The sequence below is a fragment of the Corvus hawaiiensis genome, chromosome 2, assembly GCF_020740725.1.
Source record: "Corvus hawaiiensis isolate bCorHaw1 chromosome 2, bCorHaw1.pri.cur, whole genome shotgun sequence".
NCBI classification, from domain to species: Eukaryota; Metazoa; Chordata; class Aves; order Passeriformes; family Corvidae; genus Corvus; species Corvus hawaiiensis.
This window is the reverse complement of record NC_063214.1, coordinates 55,180,231-55,202,634: the sequence shown is the minus strand read 5'-3', so window position 1 is coordinate 55,202,634 and position 22,404 is coordinate 55,180,231. Positions and strand designations below refer to the sequence as shown.

Genomic DNA, 22,404 nt, shown 5'->3' with positions numbered 1-22,404 from the left:
GTAAGACCTGACTGTTGGGAAGAGTTATGTGGTGAAATTTTTAACTGAGTGAAGGTTTTATAATTGAATCTGCAGTAAGGCATGCATGGTGGAATAGCTGGACTAGATTTATGAATAAATGGGAAAACATTAAACCTCGTGGAATCATTTAGTCTTTGCCACTTTCACAGTAAAAAGAGTCTTCAGTTGTGACCAAATGGAATTCCGGCTGTTTCAGTCTTCTTATCCTGTCACTGAGCACTGCTGAGAAGAGCCTGGCTCCCTCTTCTTCGTGCCTTTCATCACATATTTATACACATTGATAAGAATCCCTGGGCCTTCTCTTCTCCAGGCTGAACAGTTGCAGGTCTCTCAGCCTTTCCTCATCTGTCAGATGCTCCAGTCCCTTAATCATCTTCACAGCCCCATGTTGGACTTGCTCCAGGAAGTCTGTATCATTCTTGTACTGAAGAGTCCAGAACTGGATCCAGCGCCGCAGATACATCTCACAAGTGCTAAGGATAAGGGTCGGATTACCTCCCTTGACCTGCTGGCAACATCTTCCTAATGCAGCCCAGGCAGCCACTGGCCACCCTTGCAGCAAGAGTGAATTGCTTTCTTGTGGTCGTGTTGCTCACCAGGACCCCAAAGTCATCGTCTCCCAGGCTGCTTCTCAGCCGGTCAGCCCCAGCATATACTGGTGCCTAGGATTATTTCTCCCCCAATGGCAGGACTCTGCATTTCCACTCCATGTGATTCCTCTCTGCTTGTTTCTCCAGCTTCTTGAGGTCCCTCTGCATGGCAACACAATCCTCTGTTGTATCAGTCAATACTCCCAGTTTTGTATCAACTGTGATAACCTAGATGAATAGTTGCAGTAACATTTTGCATAATATAGTCACAGAAAAACTCCTCATATTACTGTAAATATTTGCATCACTGAAGGAAGTATCTTTTAATTTTTTAAATTTTATTCCTTAATGCACTCATACTTGGTGTCCTTTATTTCAACACAGCGTAAAATATTTTTTCTGCAATTTTGAGGAGAAAATGGCAAGAAAAAACCAACCCCAGCAAATATTATGGCCGTTTTGTCTTCTAAGGTAGTAAATGAAGTAAAAAATCATTTTAGATTCAGAACTGCTTTTTCCTTAGCCTGTTATCTGCTGAAATATTTGACACCTTTTCTGCTTCTTACCCACTTTTAGAAATAGGGAAGGTAGATAAAGATGTGATAATGCCTTGTAACATAAGCAGGGATAATGAACAGTGTGAAGCAAGGCTGTTATGATTTTTATTCCTGTTTACAGAAGTGTTACCATCTGAATTTTTTTGGTGTTTCAGATTCTGAAGATTAATGGGAGTTCAGTGACCCTAAAGGAAGCTGCATGCTCTATTAGTGGGAAGGATGATTACGTGCTGTAAGCAGGGTGTGAATAATTAACTGCTTTTTCTGGTCTGTTCCATGGCTTTCAGAGAGTCTACATTTTTGCCAGTTTTAGTGTTGTCCTAGAGACCATGGTGTTTTGTAGGTAGGCAAGATTTTTTCTTTAACAGCTAATTAAAAAGAGAACAGAATCTTCCCAATCCCACTTTCCTGTTTCACTTTCATCTGAAAATACAATTGTGATTATGTTCAAAGAAAAGTCTTGACGACAAAACACTGATCTAGAAAATTTACAGCAGTCTGCTTTGGACAGTGTTCTTCCTGTCAGCCTGTAAAGCGCAGACTGGCGTGCATAATTACAGTATCACAAGTATTTATTTCCATCCAATTGCTAGAACTCTTCTAACCAATCCTAACCAAGCTTGCCAGGCACTCCAGCAGGCATTACCTGTGAGATAATCTCCTTTCCACCAATCCAGTGTATTTCTGATCCCTACTAAGTACTGCATTGCCTCCTCATCAATGAGCTGTGGTTCTGAGAGGTTTGATTACTGTTCCCGTAAAGGGAAGAATGCCAGCACAACTGAAAGATTCATACTGCCAGAAGGAGTCTAGAAGACAGCTTGAAGAGTCCTAGGCTCACTTAGTGAAGCCTGGGAAAGTCTGGAGCCCGTGTGCTATGCCATGCAGTTTCAAGTCCTTCCTTCATTCTTGCAGCTTAAAGTTAGTAAATCCTCCTGTTTGCTAGACAGGAAGGAAAGAAAAGTGCTTTAGGGATTTAGCGAAATGTTTCATTTTTTCCGTGTTATGATTTTTGGGAGATGGAAAGAGCAGACGAATATAGAGGTATTATGTGGGCTTTGCTGGCTTTTGGTTTTGACTTGTTTTTGTTTTTTAACTGAAGCCATCAGAAAAGTCAGTGTTTATTTACAGGTACTCTTGGAGAATGAAGAGCTGCTTTGCTTTTTAAATATATAATTTTAGAAGAGAAAACCTTGGTAAAAATACACAGAAAATTTTGTGGTGTTTAAGCATTTAGGTTTGCTAAAATTCTTTTGGGGTTTTTGAGAGTTGTTCAGGGGATTGGGGGAGAATATTTAGCTTCTTCACAGATGAGAATAAAGAGCAGATGTGAGTGGGTAGAAAAACAAAGAGTTTTCAGCCAGTCATCAATGTACATTTGTTCAAAGTAAAAATGCCAAGAGTGGGTATATAAAGCATCGCGTGTGTGTCTGTAAAATCAAAAGTACACTATGATATTCAGCTTTCAACTTGCAGTTGCATATGAATAGGAAATATATTCCTATATGAAACTATACTTCCTAAGCGTATTGCATAGGAATAGCAATGGAACAGGCTGCCCAGGGACTTGGTTGAGTCACCATCCCTGCAGGTATTTAAAAGACACGTATTGTGGGGCTTGGCAACATGGATTAGTGGTGGACTTGGCACTGCTGGGTTAATGGTTGGACTTGATGATCACAAAAAGGTTGATTCTGTGATTGTGTGAAGCTCTGTGGAAAGACTGAAAAGTGGTTCTTTCAGCAAGATGATACAATTTCTAGAATGTGGCAGCAGTAGACAGTAGATTTTGTTTTAAGCAACGTATTTAGAAAATTAAATATTATTTTCAAGTATTTATAACCTGTGTTCCCAAGAAATTTATAATTAGAATTATTAGAAGGTCCTCTAATAATTCTTAATTTACTAAACAATTTCAGCTGTATTTAACAGAGGAGTTATCTCAAAGATACTAAAGAGATTTAGCTCACTCAGCTAGTCATTTACAGTCCTACTATAGTGAATAGAGAGAGAAAAACATGTCTGTAGAGTAATTCAACCCATTTAGACATAGGTAACATAAAATATTTTCTTGCTATCAAGCACAACAGGGAAAATAAAAAAAAAAGAGATTAGTCATCAGGGACCCTGGCAGTCAGCAAGCTATAAAAACCTGAATGAAAGAGAAGAATACAAATGCAAATTCTGGAGTGATGAACAAGGAATCACAGAGGATTTTCTGTGATGAAAAATTGCAGTAATTGTTGCAGATGGCTTGCACTATTTTTGCTTTAGAATTGGAATTGTACTGATGAGTAATTTCTTTCTATTAAAAAAAACCCCTGAACCATTTAAATATACAGTTATCATTCTGAAGTCCTTATACTGATATGAGATAATCCTTTTTTTTCTTTTTTGATTCAGAAAAATGATGTAGATGTCACATAGCAATAAATGCGGAACTGATACCTTGAACACAGAAATTCTTACTGCCAGGGTTTAGAAAATATTTTTTGTGTACTGAGGGCAAATAACAGTGACAAGAACAAGGGAGTTCCAACAGTGAAAACTGTTTAGTCAGTAATTTCCTTTATGTCCCAATGAATAATACAAATGTCATACAGTACTTCAGAAATGATTACAGAAGGAATGCATCCTCTCTAAAGTATAACATGATGCGAATTTTACTTGCTTCTTTTAAACATGCTACTTTCATTTGTTTGCATTTTTTCATAAAATGAGTTTTGGTAAAATACATGTTCTCTGCTTAGCATAATTTCCCATATAAGCAGAAAGAAAACTTCCTTTCTCTATCACCATTTCTGCAAGAACCAATCCCTAGATAGCAGCTTTAGTATGCAAATACTGAAAAGCATACTGCAAAATCAGTTCAGGAGAGCATACTCCTGATAGCATTGCCTTAGCAACGCTCTAGTTAAGATTAGCCCAGGAACCAGGGCTTCTGTGATAAATCACCATTTTTTCACCATGTGCACCACCATAGATGAGAAAATTCTGACATTAAGGGCCAGATACTTGCTTTGCAAAGCTGCCTTTCTGGGAGGGCAGTGACCACAGAACAAATAGCCTCACACAAGCCCCTCAGGGTTTTTGCTGTCAGTATTAAACTATAAGCAGAATGTGTGGCAGTGTCACAGTGGAGACATATGTGACTGCAATATGACAGGAAGGGAATCTTGGGTTTGTGAAAACATGCGATGAAGACTTTGTATTTCCGTAGGCGTTGATGACTGCCTGTAGGGAACATGAGCACTTGTAATGGCATAGGAAATGTTGACAATTCTCTTAGGAAGTGACTGTTAAATGAACCTTTTTGCTCTTCTTGGATTAAGTCATCAGTGGCTGTATGGAAAGTAGAAATCTCATATCCTAGCTTTTCATGAAGCTTGGAAGCATTTTGGATAAGTTCTGTCTCTGGTCTGACTGCCCTAAACTGTTATCCTGCCTCCTCACAGACTTCCCCTTCCTACTCCTTTCATTTGACTTTGAGTAAATACTTTGAATGCCTCCAAGATACCTTTTTGATTTGGAATTTTTTCTTTTCCTTGTCAAGTTGGCATTAGTTGTTCCTCCTGGTGGCCTTGCTTAAACCAGGAGACTGTTTTACTCAAATCACTTTGTGGTGTGCCCAGAGGCAGAATACACTGTGTGTTTCAAAGAAAACAATCAGAGAAAAATCTTGGAGTCAAGTGATATTCCTATTTGTCTGTTCTCAAGAATTCCTTAGCAATTGATGGGGATTCTGGGACATCTTCCAGAGAAAATGTGTAAGGAATCCAGCCTTTTCCGGGCCTACCAGGAGAGATGCTAAGTGAAACATTTCAGAGTCAGCAATGCCTTGTTCTGTCAATCTGAACCACAGCGCTGGAGGTCTCCGTTTTAACTTCCCCTGCCCAGGTCAGCGGATAACCCCTGCGAGCAATGCGTGAGACCACTGAAATAAGAATGTAGGAAGCGAGCATCCCACCCTTATTTCAGTGCTCTAAAGCAGCTCCGCTCTGGGTCTGGTTTGGAATCTAAGGATGATGCTGGCCACAAGGGGGCACTTGGCATTTAGGCAAGTACAGGGAGCCTTTCCTCGCCTGCCCTGACGCTTTTACAGGATCGAGTGCTTGTTGCATGAAGAAATACGCTATGCTAAATAATTCTCAGGTAGAATTTTTTCTGTAATATATGACTCGTGAATTTATTGATATCCATCTAAAATCAGTTTCCATTTTAGTAAAACTAAAGATGTATTATTAGTTTTTGCTCCTAATGAGTTTAAAATTATGTTAAAAGATTCAGTTAAATCAGCTGGTGAATGTCAGCTCCATGTTGGAAAGAAGGGAGCTTATTTTCTTGACAAAACTTCATTTAAATAAAAATGTCAAGTAGAATGAGTTGCAAAAGTCTTCTTGTGTTGCTTTTTTTATTCAACACAACTGACAGATACACTGCTTCTGTTCTAACTCATGGAGAAAAAGAGGAAGCAAATTGACATAAGGATCAATAGTCTGCACAAGCAGAGCTCTGATGAAAACAAGTTTGAGCTGCTTGATGATGTCATGGATTTGTCATCTTGTCTGTTGTGAAATGATTGTTAGAAATTGTCACCTCTGTTGCCACTGAGAGCAAGGCAAGAAATCCAGAATGAGAGCAACTTATATGTGTGGCCTTAAAATTCACTTGCAGTTGCTTTCCATATAATTTCATTTTCTTGCAATAATGTTAAGCCAAATGTGTAACTTCAGTCAAGTGAAAAGGAAATGGTGTGAAAACAAGAACTGGAGAGTTGGTGCTCCCTTTGTGAAACTCTGGGCTTCGTCATTGCTGGACACAAGATTAATATGTCTTTGAGAGTGAATCATGCCTAAGCACTGCAAAATTCTGTTATATAAAGGAAGTATTCTTTTAAAATCTCAGTGTGTCTTTTAGCTTTTTACCAGCTTGCTCAGAGTGGTTTGACATGGATGATGTATTGAAAACTAAGGATCTTAAATTCAGGTTAAATGCCTTAGTCAGCTTATGTCTCCTTTTCAGGCATATGATGTCCAGCTATTCAAGGCTTAGTAGAAGAACCTGTAATGAATCTATCTTAAAAAAAAAAAAAATCAGGGTTTAGTTAAACTACTTCTAAAAAGCTTTTCCAGAACTTATACTGGTTCATCCTGGAGTTTTGTTGACAGTTTCTCATTCTGGAGGAAATGTTCATAGCTGGGAAGCTCCTTCTGGTTCTCTTGAGCTCTCACTGGTCCTTCCTTTGCTTTCAGGCTTTTTTGTGATGTAAGCACTCTGCTACAAGTCGGTGTAACTGTATGCTTTAAGTTGTGTTTTCTGTGAACTTTGTGTTGTTTTACAATATTAAGCACTTAGCTGATTATACAACCATGATCATAGACTATTGAATCTGTTTCGGTGAGGTTTCTTTCTGCATGTTTCCCACAGAATTCAGGGAAGTCAAATCCAGCTCTTAATGATTTAGCTGAGTTTATATGCTGTTGTTTCTCACTTCTGGATTTGTATTGATGTACAGCAGCTAAAAACTTCAGATATACAAGGACTCTGCTAGTTGTCCAATTACTGCCTTGAAAGTAGGAGTGGGAGATAACTTACAAGCAGTCCTAGCTAAAGTAGACCTCTAGAACCTCTCTGAAGTATTTGTCCTTTAAAGTTTCTTAGTGTCTTGTTTTGACATTGCATTCTATAGTGTTTGGGGAGTTGGAGAGGTCTTCTAGTTGAGCAAGAACATCTGTGTCATGAGATTTCCACAAGAACTTCAGTACTGCCATACTGAGCTCTGTGTCATCAATTAGGATGCAGGAATAGAAGTTCTTAGGCTGACTTAGCTGAGTAAGTTTCCTAGGTATTAGCTTTGAGAAAGGCAGCTAGATTGGGATTCAAACAGATTGTATTTTAGAGATGGAAAACCAATGGGAAGTTGGTAAGAAAAACCCAAGAAGTGTGCCTGAAATCCTGCCTCCTTTCCAGAAATAGATATGACTTTTCAGCCTTTCTCACTTTTTCCATGTCCTCCCTGCAAATATTTGCATTTCTGACTCATTGACAGCCTGGCTTCAAAAATTATCTCAGCACTGGTTAAATATGATGGTGGCAAGGACATTCTCAGGCTATGAGATATGAGATGAGGAAGCAGAAGACTACAATTTAACTCAACTAGTTTATTTCTGAGTTAAATTTTAGGCTGTTAGAAGAGGCTTTCTTCCTCAGGTAATATGCATAGAGCATCCTTGCCAGGTTATGCCCTGTTAGAGGGATGACCACCAGGAAGCTTTGTGTTGAGAGTCTTTGAAGACTTTCAGCAGCAAACCAAGCAGCTCGATTCAGCTTGTGCTTGTGGGCAACCACAGCAGCAACAGCTCATATGTCTCCCTGTTATTTGACAAAAGCAGATGTGAAGAATGTAAGACACTGCAGAGACTGCTTTATTAGCACTAGGATGTTAAATTCTGCCTGAAGTGCAATTTCAGCTCCAGTCCTGCTTTGATTTTGGGCTTCACTTCCCAATCTGTAAATTTTGAGTATTTCACAGCTTTTTTATTTCACAAGAGATTTGTAAGCATGGGTATATTACAATTAATGAGGTAGGGATGGTAACTGTATACTATTAGTCACATTTTCAACCTATTTCCATCTGCTTGCTCATCAAAAGCAGTGTAGTGTACCGTTTGTTTGCTTGCATTTGGATAGCATCCTTGCTCCAAAGCTGAATGAATGCCCAGGCATCTGCAGTGGACCAGCTGCATTGGCAGCAAAAAATAGACTGTGCTTCCAAAAGGACTAATGAAAAAAAAAAATCTAAAAGTAGTTTACTTTTTAAGTGAAAGAACTCAAAGAAATTAGATAAGTACCATCACTGAGGAGATAGCAAATTGCTCTGTTGTAAGTAACAGCTGCAACACCAAGTCTTGCTGTCTTATAAAACACTGATGGACAGTCTAGTAAGGAAATAAATAGTGTGCTGTGGATTTACATAGAACAAATCTGGAGAGCAGCATGAACTTTGGTATTTACTATATTTGAGCTTGCTGTGGTAATACAAAATATGTAGTAGGTGGTACAAAAGATGCTGTACAAAAGATGCGGTCATATGGTTATAATCTTTAATGTGCAGTGAGGTCAAAGAAATTTAGTTTCCTAGTTTGACAATGCTGAGGTCTTCTCTGTCTTGTTTAATTCTGTAGACACTGATGTCGAAATGAAATAACGCATGACCCTAGTGGAATTAAGCCAAATCTTCTCTTTAATCTGCAGCTTACTTTTTCTCCTTGAATTGGCCAACATTGCCTGAATTGACTGTAGGAGCCTTCTGTATTTGGGCAAAGATTTCATCTGCATCCAAGGTACTTCTTCTTTAATTAGGAAAAAAGCCCCTGCAACAGCCCTTCAGTTCTTTTAATGTCTCCAGTATGGCTGTTGTAACAGATTAAAATTAATAACCATTCAAGCAGGGTCAAAATATTCTTCAAATATACAGCTCTTCTGTATCTCTTTTTTTTTTTCCTTTTGAACAGTGAAAGGGGTTATTTTGTCTTGCAACATGTTTTAAAAGTACTGCGCCTTTCGCTATGCTCCTGCAAAATCTTGATTTTAACTGAAATCATTCCTAGGGAAATCTTCATGAAGCCCAGAATTTTTTAAATGAAAAATAAAATTTGGAGCCAAATAAGTAACATGTTATGCAGAAAATTATGCAAAAGAATAAAAGTTGCAATAATTGGCAGATGCTAGAAAAGACTAGAGACTTAAAACAGGCAGATGCAATTTTTTTACCAGCAGCAAGCATTCATAAATTCTCTGAGAAATAAATATGTAGATACTGGCCTTCTGGATGTGAGATTAGTATGATAAATAGGGAAAAATTTTAAAATTCCCAGGGAAAAAGAAGAGGAAAATATTTTGAGAATTATCTTCTTTAAGTGTTTACCATGAAAATCTGGTAAACAAAGGCTTAGCAAAGCATTATGGTCATGAGAAGAAATGACTGATTATTAAGGGAATGGTCAAGTAATCAGTATAGAAAGGAAAGGGTTCATCTGTTCTGACTAAGGAGGCGCTTGTGTTAGAAATAAAAATAAACAAAAATTCTGAAACAGTTTCTTATTTTACACAGGGGACCTAAGCAAAGAAATGGAAGAACCCGACTAACCAGGAATGTAGTAGCATTGATAGCAAAAACATGAAGGGATAACAAGTATTAAAGGAACACACTTGCCAGGAAAGAACAAAACAGAGATAGATGTGGTATGTAGCAGATGGAGAGACTTTGACAATAATGTTGTTGATTCTTTCTTCATCAGATGTTTGGATGAATTCATCTTGAGGATAGATTGGAAAACAAAGTTTAGTCAGAATAATATAGGGAAATAATATTGAAATGTACGTTGAAACAATATGACTCTCTTAAATATCAGGACACAAATATTTACTTTTCTATATATAGCTGTCTACCTGTTGACTAGGTCTTTTAATTCCTACTATAGGCAGTTACAGGTCCTATTAATACAGTCAGCTAAGTAAAGAGATTTGTATCTAGATTTGTTTTGTTGGCATCTTCAGTGGAATAATTGTGAAAACAGAGTTGTGAAGATGTTTGTGCACAGTAGCCCAGTACTTCTCTGGAAGGGCACGTGTCTTGCCTAACCCATGTGTCGTATCTGCCACACATGAATGTCTTGGACTCACTAGAACATCTCAGATGGAACTGAATTGAGCTCTCTAGTTGCTTGGCTGAGTGAATCACAGCACATCATTGATAGTCTTCACTGTGACTTTTAGTAGGAGTTCAGTTCACATTTGGACACTCAAATATAGATACTCTCACCTCCGACTGAATCCCATCCAGTCAAATATAGCTATAAATATAGTATTTGGATGGATGAATTTGGATATAATATTATTAGATTGCTGCCAGAAATTGTGTGATAAGCTATACTTGTAAGTAAAGACTAAAAACCAAGTGCTAATAATGATGAGGCACAAAATTCAGTGGATAATTAACACATTTTATCAGAAAATACTAGATAAAAGGGAGACAATGATATTTTATGTTTTTAAAATCTACAAGAACATTGCAGAAAAGACAGTCAAAAAACCTGTCAGATCAAGTGATTATGAATTCATTCACTCTAAATTAAACATGTATATATTGCCTAAGTTTTAAGTAAAGGCAGAAACAATAAAATGCAGGACAAAGGAAAAAATAGCTAATGTCAGCAAGTGCTTGGAAGAAGAAATGATGATAACCAAATCCTAAGGAAACTCAAAGAGCTGGATATGCTTAAAATGAGGGAAGTGGGTAATCCATATCTGAAAGGACTGGCTTGTCACATCACTGATCTGATAGCAAATGGTTCTAATAAGCATGTGCACATTGTGTACACTGGAGAAAAGCACCCTTTTTTCAGTTTTAAGATAAAGAGAGGAATAGTTGTTGCAAAATGAAATTGAAACATGTATATGTTAGAAGGGTAGGCAAACCTGTTGACATTCTGTGCTAAAACAATAGATTTGTTGTCTCAGGAGAGAAAGTAATCTTGTTCACTCTGACCTCTGATAAAGATATCATGTCACATGGGAAGTGACTGATTAATTTGGAGAAAATGAAAATGAGTAGATTTGTTAAAGGAGTAACGAGCTGTCAAATGGAACATGATAGTGGTGATTAGTGAAGGATCTGCTGGGAGAGTACACGCAGAACTCTTCCAGGACCAGGTTTAGGATGAATCTTAATATTTAATGCATGACCTTGATACACAAAGTAGAATTAGATTGTGATATCTCTCTCCTGAAACCAATTATATAATTGGTATCTGGATGTGGTTTAGAAAAAGAAAGACAGTGGAGACTAGATTATTAAAAATGTGAGTAAAATTTAATAGTGGAGACCAAAGGATTTAGAAAATAGTAAAGAAATTATGTTATGAATTGAGAACTGATACAACTGCAGAGGAGCATCTGGATATTCTAGCTGATGCCTTGTTGACTGTGAGCCATCATTGTGCAGCTGTGCAAAAGGAAAATGCAGTCCTAAAATTTATATAGGTAAAGAAGTATCACTGATATTGTTCAAGGCAGTGAGATGGCTTTTGGAGTACTGCATACTATAGGCCAGTTCTGTTCTCCAGACATAAGAAGGTTGATCTCCAGCCTGACGTACAAAAGTGTTACTAGGATGATTAGATGAAAGGACAGCCTGCTGTGTGAAAGATAATTTTTGCAAGTTCAGCTTAATCATCCTAGTAAAATGGATATGGAAAAAGATGCTCATGTCTTCAATCTATACATGCTGGGGGAAAACACCAGGGAGGAAGAACAGTTATCTTAAAACACATTTTAGTACAAGAACAAACAGGTATAAACTGACCTTGAATGATCATAGAATCATAAAATGGTTTGGGTTGGAAGGGACCTTAAAGATCATTATTCCAACTCCCCTGCCACGGGCAGGGACACCTTATACTAGACTGGCTTGCTCAGAGTTCCGCCCAGCTTTGAAGACTTGCAGGGATGGGGCGCAGACAACTTCTCTGGGCAACCTGTGACTCACCACCCTCGCAGTAAAAAATTTCTTCCTAGTATCTAATCTAAACCTGTACTCTTTCAGTTTAAAGCTATTAGTCCTTGTCCTGTTACTACATACCTTTGTAAAAAGTCCCTCTCCAGCTCTCTTGCAGGCCCTCTTCAGGTACTGGAAGGTGCTATAAGGTCTTCCCAAAGCCTTCTCTTGCCCAGGTGGAACAATCCCAACTGTCTCAGCCCGTCTTCAGAAGAGAGGTGCTCCAGCCCTGTGATTTTTATGGTCCTTCTCTGCTTCTTCTCTGCTGCAACAGGTCGACATCCTTATCTTGGAAGCCCCAGAGCTGGATGCAGTACTCCAGGTGGGGTCTCAAGAGAGCAGAGCAGAGGAGGGCAGTCACCTCTCTCAATCTGTTGGCCACACTTCTTATGACGCAGCCCAGGACACAGTTGGCTTTCTGGACTGCAAGCCATATTCCCAGATCATGCCAAGATTTTTGTCTACCAATACCCCCAAGTCGTCCTTCTCAAGACCACTCAATCTCTGAAAAGGATACAGATTCTTCCTAGACTTCCTATGATCACCGACGTACCTATAGAAGCTTTTCTTGTTGCCCTTGACATCCCTGGCCATGTTTAATTCTGTCAGGGCTGTGGCTTTCCTAAGCTGATCAAACAATCGCTGTATTCCTCCCAGGCTACCAGTCGATGTTTCTACCCTCTCTAGGCTTCCTTTTTGTGTTTGAATTTGTTCAGGAGCTCTTTGTCCATCCAAGCAGGCCTCCTGGCATGTTTGCCCAAATTCCTCTTTGTTGTAATGCAGTGTTCCTGGGCTTGGAGGAGGAAACTCTACATTAGAGCCTTCCATAAGAATGTCTCCACTGGATGGAATGGATCAAATTATGAATGGGATTATGAAACGCGATTTCCTATGTTAGACGTAGAGGAGGACTTGCTTGGATTTTACTTCCTTACGCAGAAAACAAAGATTTGGCCAGTGCCAGTAACCAAAAATGGACTCTACTGCTGTTACTCGTTCCAGCTGTAGGCAAGGTAGATGGCTGCACACCTAAAACACACCCAAGTCTCCCCACAAAGTACTGCTTTCTAGCCAAGTCGGTATGAGTTACCTTTGATGTCCCATGTGCCACTTCCACCAGCCCAGCAGCTCTCTCAGCAAGTGGTTTGAAAATGGATGTGCTGGTAAGATGTGAAATCTTCTTCCTACTAAAAAGGAGCCATCAGAGGGAATTTTGGTCAGAACCAAGGAGCAATTCTGACTGGTCACCGCAAGGTGATTTTGCTAAGCTGACAAGGAGCAGCAGTGTGGAAAACTGTACCTGCATCATTTTAACACAGTGGAAATGTGTAGTGCATAGCTGATAATTGTAGCATACGGTTAATTGCTTTTGTCTCTGCAGTGTGCCAGCCAGAACCATGCAAACAAAAAATGCACAGGAACCAAGAGAATGACAAATATCATAATGCTTGAAGAATAAGCACTATGGTGATGACATCTTTCTACAGAATGGAAATAGTTGTAAAACATTGTTTTATGTACCATAATCACAGGGTTCATTAAAGGAGGTTCTTAAACATCTAGAAGAAGAGAAGAGAAGTCTCCAGAATCAGCTAAAGGACTATGAACTTAGACTAGAGCAAGAAGCAAAGGTTTGTAGTCATTCTATCCCTCTAGACAATAAGAGCTCTTATGTTGTGTGATAGACAGTGTGTGTGGGACACACAATACAATAGTTCCAGAAAATGTGTTACTGGAAAAAGGCTCTGCTGTATATTTGAATCTTCTGTATGATTCCACTTTTAAAATTTATGCTTAGTGATAGCCTATATCTCGTTCTAACTGTAGGCTTACCACAAAGCTAATGATGAGCGGCGCATGTACCTCTCAGAGATCTTACAGGTAAGAAAAATGTGTGACTCAGTAACTTTTAATCCTTTCTTAATATAACAACAGCATCTGTTAACGCCATTAGATCAGGGTGTTTTATCACTTCATTTGTATATCAAATATGTTACAAAAGCTGCTTTTTTAAAATTTTAAGAGCCATAAATTAAAAGGTTGCTACAGCTTATTTATTTTAAATACTTTTTTTGCTTTTGTATTGATTGGAGTTTCAGTGTTCCCTAGCACAGTCGAAGTGCCCTTAACTGGGAAAGCTGAAACAATTTTCAGATGCTTGGCCATCCATTAGTCACAAGACTGCTATGCAGTTGAATAGAACAGAAGCAAATTGTTAGCAGTAGTGACACCCACCTTAAGTAGTAATTCCTCCTTTTCATATTTCTCCTTTTTTCTTTTAAAGACAAACTATCCAACCAGTTCAGAATGAAATACAATGCATATTTCTATTAACTTTGTAAAATAGGGATAAGAGACCTTGTTTTGGTGAAGTCACAAGTTAAATTTTATTGCTACGAATTATGTAATACATAAAATTTTATACTACAAACTGGAGGAACCTGTAAAGGAATCTGTAAAGACTTATAGTACTTATTATTCTGGAAAAGCTCTAAATTCCTAAATAATGTAAAAGTAATAGCTTAGTGGGAAATTCAAGAATGGCTGTCACTGAATCCCTTTCATAGCTAACTGGGGTAAAAGCCTGTAATTAGCAGTGTTTCCATGTGTTTGCGCAGTGGGTAACTGATTCTCTTGCATGGTTCATTGCTACTTTGGGAAATCTGAAAGAATTGCTTAAATGAACTTTCCAGCATGAGACCAAGAAAAGCCTGGGAAATTCTCATGATAACTGTTAATATCTTCACATTAACGGTGAAACTGAGAACTTCTGGAGGAAGAAGTAGGAAACAAAAGCAGATTTTATTACTGAACATGCTAGCAAGAGGAGAGCCTATGTTCAGCTCCCTATTAAAACACTTAAATATGCATAAAACACTATTTGAAGTGAGGTATATGCACTGGCATATTGCACAGTGGGGCACTGGGGTCTAGGATTTTGCCATCAACACTCAAGGTAGTTAGTGCATCATATTTTCAGCAATTAATTATTTACTCACATGATTTCAGTATCATATAAGAGCAAAACAGTCATCTTAAGATTAATATTCCTACCTTTAGTTCTCTAAATGTCAAATAGCCATTCTAAAATAATTGTAGAGGAATCCTCTGCAATCTATGGAGAAAGAATCATGTCTAAGGTGCAAAGTATCACACCTGTTTAGGTCAATATGAAATTAATTTCCCCAGGGACTTTTCTGTCCCTCCTCCTGAGCTCTAAGCAAATCCTAAGTGAGTAGTTTAGATTAAACGCCTACCTTGTACATTACTGATCTGAGCGGTGACCACTGATAGGACATGAGGAAAGGGAATGAAGCTGCATGAGGGAAAGTTCAGAGTGAGCACTAGGAAAAGAGTCTTCATTGAAAGGGTGGTCAATCAGTGGATCATGATCCCCAGGGAACTGGTCATAGCACCAAGCTTGTCAGACTTCAAGGAGCAACTGGATTACACTTTTTAGTTTTAGGTAGTCCTGCAAGGAGCAGGAAGTTGGACTTGGTGTTCCTTATGGGCCCCTTCCAACTGAGATATTCTGTGATTCTGTGGTTCACTGTTGGTTTCAAAAGAATCAGTGGTTTATCTGTTCCCTTCAAGTCTTTTTCTGCTATTACTTTGATTTGGCTTTTATATTATTTTAAAATCTGCATATATATGCCCTCTCTTTTAACAGTTCATTTTAACAATAGATGCAGGTTTAAACATACAGTCAGTCCAGACTCTTTTAACTGTGTTAAAATATCAATGTTATAGAGTCTGCACATTGATACTGGATGCTGTTGAGTTACAAGGGTTTACCTATGGGCTAATATTTTCCATACCTTGCACAGTAAATATACCACTGGGTATTGCTATCCTGTAACAACAATGTATTCTAGCGACACTCTCATGTTTACAGAGACTGGATATAGTGTTCTTTTAAGCCTTTGTTTTCCCTCATTATGTTTGTATTTTTTTATAGCTTACAGTAGAAAAAAAATAAAAAAAAAAAATTTAAAATATCATAGAATGGAAGTTTTTTACTGGTAGATATTTAAAAATCCCAGGCGTTTTAGGCTTTTCCTGCTCTGTTTTGGATCCCTTCTGAAGCCTGCGGCAGAAGCAAAAGAGAAAGATGCTTCGGAGCAGCCATTTCTTTAATTTACCTTTTTATTACTGAGTGTTTTTCTGCTTTTTTTTGTATTTACAGAATATATTTATCTTCTGAGTGCTTTTGATGTTTAGCTTGTCTGGTCCATAAGGGTATAGTCAGTTTTAAATGATAGTTTTAAAATAAATTAAAAATTTCACAGTCTTGAGAACTTGTGCTAGAGACACCAATGGTTTACAGTGTATTCTTATTTGCTTTTCTTGTTTTGTTTTCAATCTGACAAATCATTGTTTTGGGATTTGGACTTCACAAATCTTAAAGGCATTCTCTGGTGGTATTCAGAAATCAGTTTGAGGCAAGCAAAGAAGAACAGTAGCTGTTCTTTAAAAAGGCCATTCTTTCAGGCCAGATTTTTGCCACAAACTGTTGCTTGCATAGTGGAATCTGACTTTTGACTGGGATTTCTTTGCAGAAAAGGCCCAGGGTTATAGATTGCTACATCTGGAAATCTGTTTGTGCAGCAATGGCTGATTTTAGTTGGGATAGGCCTGGAGTAAACTGTACCAGCAAAAACTGCTATGGATAGTAATCATATATACCAGCACTCTTATATTCATATAAATTACAAAAACAGTGAAGGCAAGCTTGGCATTGCTCTTGCCTCATGTGTCACAGAATCTCATCTGCTCGGATATGATAAGATGATAAATTATACTAGCCATCATCTTTAATACTGGAATTCCTCGAGTACAAAAATTTCTTGCCTTCAAGAAAGTAAATCTGTGAAAATCCTTTTCACTTCTGTAACTGTGATTGTGGTTAGGATTTAACTTGTTTTGTGAAAATTTGGCTATTGCAGATCTCAGCTAAACTTAAAATTGTTGAAAGGCAAAAACCAGATGCTCTGACTGGCAAGGGAGAAAAACAGATACTGAGGTAAATTTCCTTTACATTCCCTGTTTTCTGGTTTATTATTTTTTGCTAAGTACTATGTTTTGAACATTGCAAGTTTCTGTTAATGATAAATATCACAGAACATAATCCCACTGACAAAGTATTGCTCAATGTAATTTTGGTATTACTTTTCAATCAGTTTTATTTAATGCTTACATCATTGTTTAACAGATTTCTGTTTAGTTATATGGGTTAGAAATATAAATTTGAAAACAGTTGACCTGCTTTGAGATATATAGAAATAAAATTAATTTCTGTTTGTAATGCTTGTGGATAAGCTTGAAGTTGGAGGAGATTTATTTTTTAGCTGAACTGAATATGTTAAGAATATAAAGTGTGAAGGATATAGGGAGTAATATGAAAAGTTTGTTGGACCCAGTAACCTGCCTCCAGTGAACATAAACAGATGCCTGCAAAAGTGTGAAAGCAAGCAGATATAGTACTTGATTTTGGAACTCTCTCAAATGCTTTACATTTAGAGACTTCCTAAGCTAGTGTGGTTTCTATGTGTTTGGTGTCTCACAGTAAATACTCTTCTAAAAACCCAGTTACCTATATTATTAAAATGAGCATACACAATATATATTGGGATCATCTAAAAATGTAATGAGTAAACTATAAACATGAAATTGTGTAGACATATTTGCTTACCAGCCTTTTCCTTTCATTCTGTGTAAGCACAGAATCACAGGATTTCAAAAACTGGAACTGTGAATCTTCATGTTCCAGGAGAGAATATTAGCAGAATATGAATTAATGCAGTACAATATGAATTCACTTCTATGACTGAAGTTTCTCAATACATAAAAAGCACTGTGTGGGTTTGAAGTGCCCCATATGCCACTGTATCACTGCTGGCCCCAGTGATATTTAACATGGTTGATATGAAGGTCAGAAAGCTAGAACCAGGAGGATTCACTGCCTCTGCAGTGCGATTAAATATCATCAGCCAGATACTGAGGTCTGCTGAGAGTTAGCACTGATCTGTGATAATGGTGGGGTTTTTTTACAATCTATTTTAGTACACCATTACTTACCCTGAAAATATATGACAGTGTGTTTCTGGTAATTTTCTTTACATCAAACAAACAAAAAAAAAAGTGTAAAAGAAAATAAAGTGTCCTATAACTGCTGGTCTCAGAAGATGTGTAGTATAACAAAACATTCCCTTTCAATCCGTTTTCCCTAAGAGGATCTATTTTAAACTTTTCAATATGCTTTAAACACACGAAGACAATTGTTCATCCTTTAAATTGTCCTTAGTACAAAAGGACCTAGTTTTCAAAGGACTGACTTTTATAACCAGTGACTTAGAACTTTCAGGACAAACTTAGATCTTTGCTGGCAACATGGATGTAAGAGTGGGGATTTAGCATAGTTTGTATTTCAAGAAAATACTAGAATATAGGTATGCACCCCTTGAACTTCACAAGGTAACTACAGCCATTGTTATACTATTCCTTTTTAGTTATGCTTTGATTTATAGCCTGGAGGTTGTTTGTTCAAGCTGATATAAATGAGAAATAATTTCATTAAAATAAGAGAAGACGTGCATGTTCTTGAGAATAATTTGAAAATTTTCTGTCTTGAGTTCTTACCTCACCTCTGTTGCCCTTTTACAAAATACCTGCACTGGAATTCAAATCATACTAAGAAACTGCTTAATGCTTGTTTTAACTATAGGAACAGGTGTGGAAAGCCCAATCTGTGTATTAAAGCAACACTGAAAAAATTTTTGGGTAGTAATTGTGAATTGTTGATGCATTCAGTTTCCTCGCTGCCCCAACACAAAAGCAAGTTCAGTAGAGGTCCTTTTTGTGGTTTTTCACAGGACAAGCAGATGGGCTAGCTGACAGTTGGGAAGAACATGGATGTCTTGATGGCTCATATCTCTGATGCAATCTGAGCAGCCAATTTATTGTTGTTCTGACCCTTACTGTTACACTGAGACTTAAGGTGGGGCTTATTAGCTCAGTTTCAACACCGCACTGCTGCAATTACCCGGTTTCTAAGTCCGTAAGTCCAGCTGGTTTTGAGTGGAAGAGGTTTTGCTGCCTGCAGAATTCCACACAGGCATTTGCTGTCTGCTTTGTCCAGCTGTACAGTGATCTACAGTTTAATCAATTGATTTTGAGTAGTCAACTGATTTGAATTTGTATAATTGATTGCTGAGCACACTGAGGCCTTGGATTGTGATCTTCCAAGTCTGAATATGGGCACAGTTCTCCCTTCAAGATGAAGACTGCTTGTGAGAGCTGGAACAAAGCATGTGTCAATCTCAAGAAGACTAGTGAGCCCTACTGTGCTGGTTTGGACAAATTTGGAGGAAAAATATATCCTCTGAGAGAAGGCAGATTACAACCATCCCTCCCCCACCAGGTTCGGGAAAAAAAAAGAAATTTTTCCTTGAAGGAAAGTGAAATAGATAAAAACTATTTATTTAACAAACACACAGGAAAAGGATAATAATGCTAAATAATGAAACCTCTCACTGTGGAGAGAAACCTGGGAAAATTTTAGAGTCCTTCCGTAGGTAGCGTCTCTCCTCCTCCTCGGAGCTGTGACAGGGTGGGCCCTCCTCCAGGGCCTCCATCTCAGTGGAAAAAGTCCCGATGTGTTCTGATGTTGAAGCAGTCCAAAAAAAGAAGGAAAAAAACAAAGTCCCAGGAAAACAAAAGTTCAACTCTCCGTCTCCCTCTGGGCAAAAAGAAAGCTGAAAGCTGGCTGGAAAGCAAGCAGTGCTTTCCCGCTCCTCTCTCTCGCCGCAGCAGAACGCAGAGAGGTTTTATCTGTGTCCTTGAAACAAACTGTAAACGGCTTTGAAAGTTTTGCTGGGTTTTTTTTTTTCCTCTCCCCCCTCTCAGGCTCAGTTTAAAGGCATAGAAAGGCACAAAATTAATTTCTGGGCATAAAGCTCGATAGGGGATACACATCATAAAGTCACCCCAAGACACCTAGGTTTGACTTTGTTGGCTCTTTGCCCATAAATTTGAAACTTGCACAGATACCATCATCATATCACTTACCTGGATATCATGACAAATGTAATGGTGTGATGTCGGGATATATTTTCCTTCAAAATGCCATTGCTTGAGAAAGACACTGAAGCTCTGTATATTGTTATTAGAGTCTGTAAAGTGCTGTCTGTCCTCTGCAGTAATGAACAGGAAGAGAAACAAAGGGACATTGCATAGGAGCAGAGATGCAGGCTTCTTGGTCCGGAGAATGACCTTTCCAGCTTGAAGAAGCACCATTCTTTCCCCAGAGATTTTTTTACATTCCCTCTGATTTCTTAGAAGATCAAGACGAAGCTCTAGCTGGTTTCATGTATATGGTGTATATATCCATAATGAGTACCACTTCAAAAGTCTGCTGGCAGCATCTCCTGCAGGCATTTCTGGCGATGATGGACTCAAGAGCCTGGCTCTCCAGAGTGGAATACCTGCAGAGAACTGTAACTACATCTACATGAAGTGTTTTTCCATTTTCTGATGGGGATTCTTTAACTGATGAAAACATCTCTGTAGCCAGTTATCATTCTCCTAGCACCAATATTTAGTATTCTGTTCATGTATTTCAAATGACATCACTTAGGTAACAAGAATCATGAGATGAAGGTTGAGTTTGCAGAATAATTAGATGCTCTGCTAACCTGTGAACCTAGAAATATACTTGTTTTTTTCCTTTCTCAGGTTTCTTAATTCACAATAGTAATCAGCTATGCAAATATAGAAAGCATGCTCATTTGTAGCAGTTAAAACTTGCAGGGAATGTGACATTTGCTGACTAACTTCACCCATTTTATTTCAGAGGAAGACACAGTGTTCCAGGAAACCCAAAGATGGTTAATCCTCAAAACCGATCAATTAAAAAGACTGTAGGAGTGAACCAGCTTCCACAACTAAAGCGCTGATTTAATATTAATGCCAAGAACTTCAAGTCACTTTTTAAAAAATTTAATTTAGCTGAAAGTTTCTAAATTGAAAATGAAAGTATTCGTGTCTTATTGCAATGCCAGACCCAGACTGGAATGTCTTCTTGGCTGCCTTAGTGTAAGAGTTCCTCTGCCTAATGGAATTGCTCTTCTAGTTGCCATCTTTGACCCTTTCCATTCTGGTTCACGTCAGTGATTCTGAGTGTGAGGGTGTTGGGAGACTTGGAGAATATTTAATATCTTTATACACTGTGTAGATCCTTGAACTATCTGACTGCACAGCAGCCATGGAAAACAAACAAGCCTCTGGCATTTTTGACCTCTCAACCAAGAAGAAGAAAAAGGCAGACTGATGTAAGCTGAAGTATTGTCTAAATATAACTTTTTTTAAAAGCTAGCTTGCCACAGATCCTGTGTTGACTACAACTTTCTGTCTGCATGGTTTAGAAGCACAGCACCATTTCCAGCTGCTTGAGGCACTAGTAATGGATAGAAATGACAGAAAAATTGATCACTTTTTGTTAAGAAATCTTCAGAGCCTATCTTGTGGAGGGGTTGTTTCTTTTAAACTGTATATATGTGTTATGTTTTCTGGTATTGGTATGTGGCTCTTTGAAATTGGAACTCTCAGATGAACCCTTGTATCCACAGTCGGGGGGTCATAAAAATATCTGTCTTCTTCAGTGGCATTGATCCTGATGCTTTTAGGGTCCAAAATAGTGCCAGTCCTAAAAGTCATCTCTTCAGTGAAAGTAGTACTACGTTGTCTTTTCATTCTTAAGCATGCAATTATTGTTGCAGTTTTCATTACCTACATTTTAGTCATTAAACTTCGGCAGAATTTTTTCAAGTGGCAACGGCATTATGTTTTGGTAATGAAGCTTCAGTCCTCTGGGTTATGGCTTAAAAGCTCTTGGCAGAGCAAATGTGGTTGCTTGACTGCCCTTTATGATTTTAAGAGCATTCCTAACTCTTTGCAATAAAGTTTTTTGCCTCTTTAAGAGCAGTACTAATAGTTCCTTATTACTGGCAGCATTAAAATGACACAGTAATTAAACTCATAGGAAAAGACAGACCAATGGTGTCATTCTAAAATGCAGAGAGAAAAGACCTGCAGCATGGTAGAGCATATTCAGTATGGAAATCCAATTTTTTTCTCTTACATAGTATGAAATTCATTGCAGATATGTGTCATGTTATGATGTACATGGTATCATTCTTTCATAAGCAGGGTGGTCTGCCTGGCCAGTTTTTTCCTCACAGCATAGCACAGCTGGTTAGATTAGCACTCTTCTGTTTGTGTTTTTCACATGAAAAATTTCCAAATGTTCATTGTGCTGGCATTTGTCATTGTGGAGAAGGAGAGGGGAAAAATCACCATAATGGTTCTATTGGCATAAAAGACAAGGGACATCTGCAGTAGTAAAGGAGATCCAGTTCTTGGATTCATGCAGCAAACATTTCCTACTTCTGTCTCTGAATCAAATGTTAGTGCACTCAAGTCTGGTCCTTGTAGCACCTCAGAATAACCAGAAACATTGCACAAATATGACAGAGCATTTTTTCACAACAGGAGTCTTGGATGCTTCCCTCAAGGGTAGTCCTCACTGAGGACTTAAAAAGAGGCTTTTTTTGAAGCCTAAAAAGAGACATTTATTGGTACAGGAATGACCCGGGAGAAGAGCAGACTATATCCTATTTAG

At 38.1% G+C, this 22,404-nt stretch overlaps 1 protein-coding gene across 2 annotated transcripts in view; it reads left to right on the top strand.

Moving 5' to 3' along the window:
* Positions 1 to 21,702, top strand: part of CCDC169 (coiled-coil domain containing 169) — a 28,548-nt gene extending 6,846 nt beyond the window's left edge. The window contains exons 5-8 of one of the 2 annotated variants that reach the window (XM_048295496.1): positions 13,259 to 13,357; positions 13,554 to 13,607; positions 16,673 to 16,749; positions 20,578 to 21,702. In XM_048295496.1, coding sequence (XP_048151453.1) covers positions 13,259 to 13,357; positions 13,554 to 13,607; positions 16,673 to 16,749; positions 20,578 to 20,680 — 333 coding nt within the window. In that variant the 3' untranslated portion in view covers positions 20,681 to 21,702. The remainder of the gene's footprint in view (positions 1 to 13,258; positions 13,358 to 13,553; positions 13,608 to 16,672; positions 16,750 to 20,577) is intronic. The other variant, XM_048295497.1, reaches the window with a different exon arrangement.
* Positions 21,703 to 22,404: the final 702 nt, after the last annotated feature.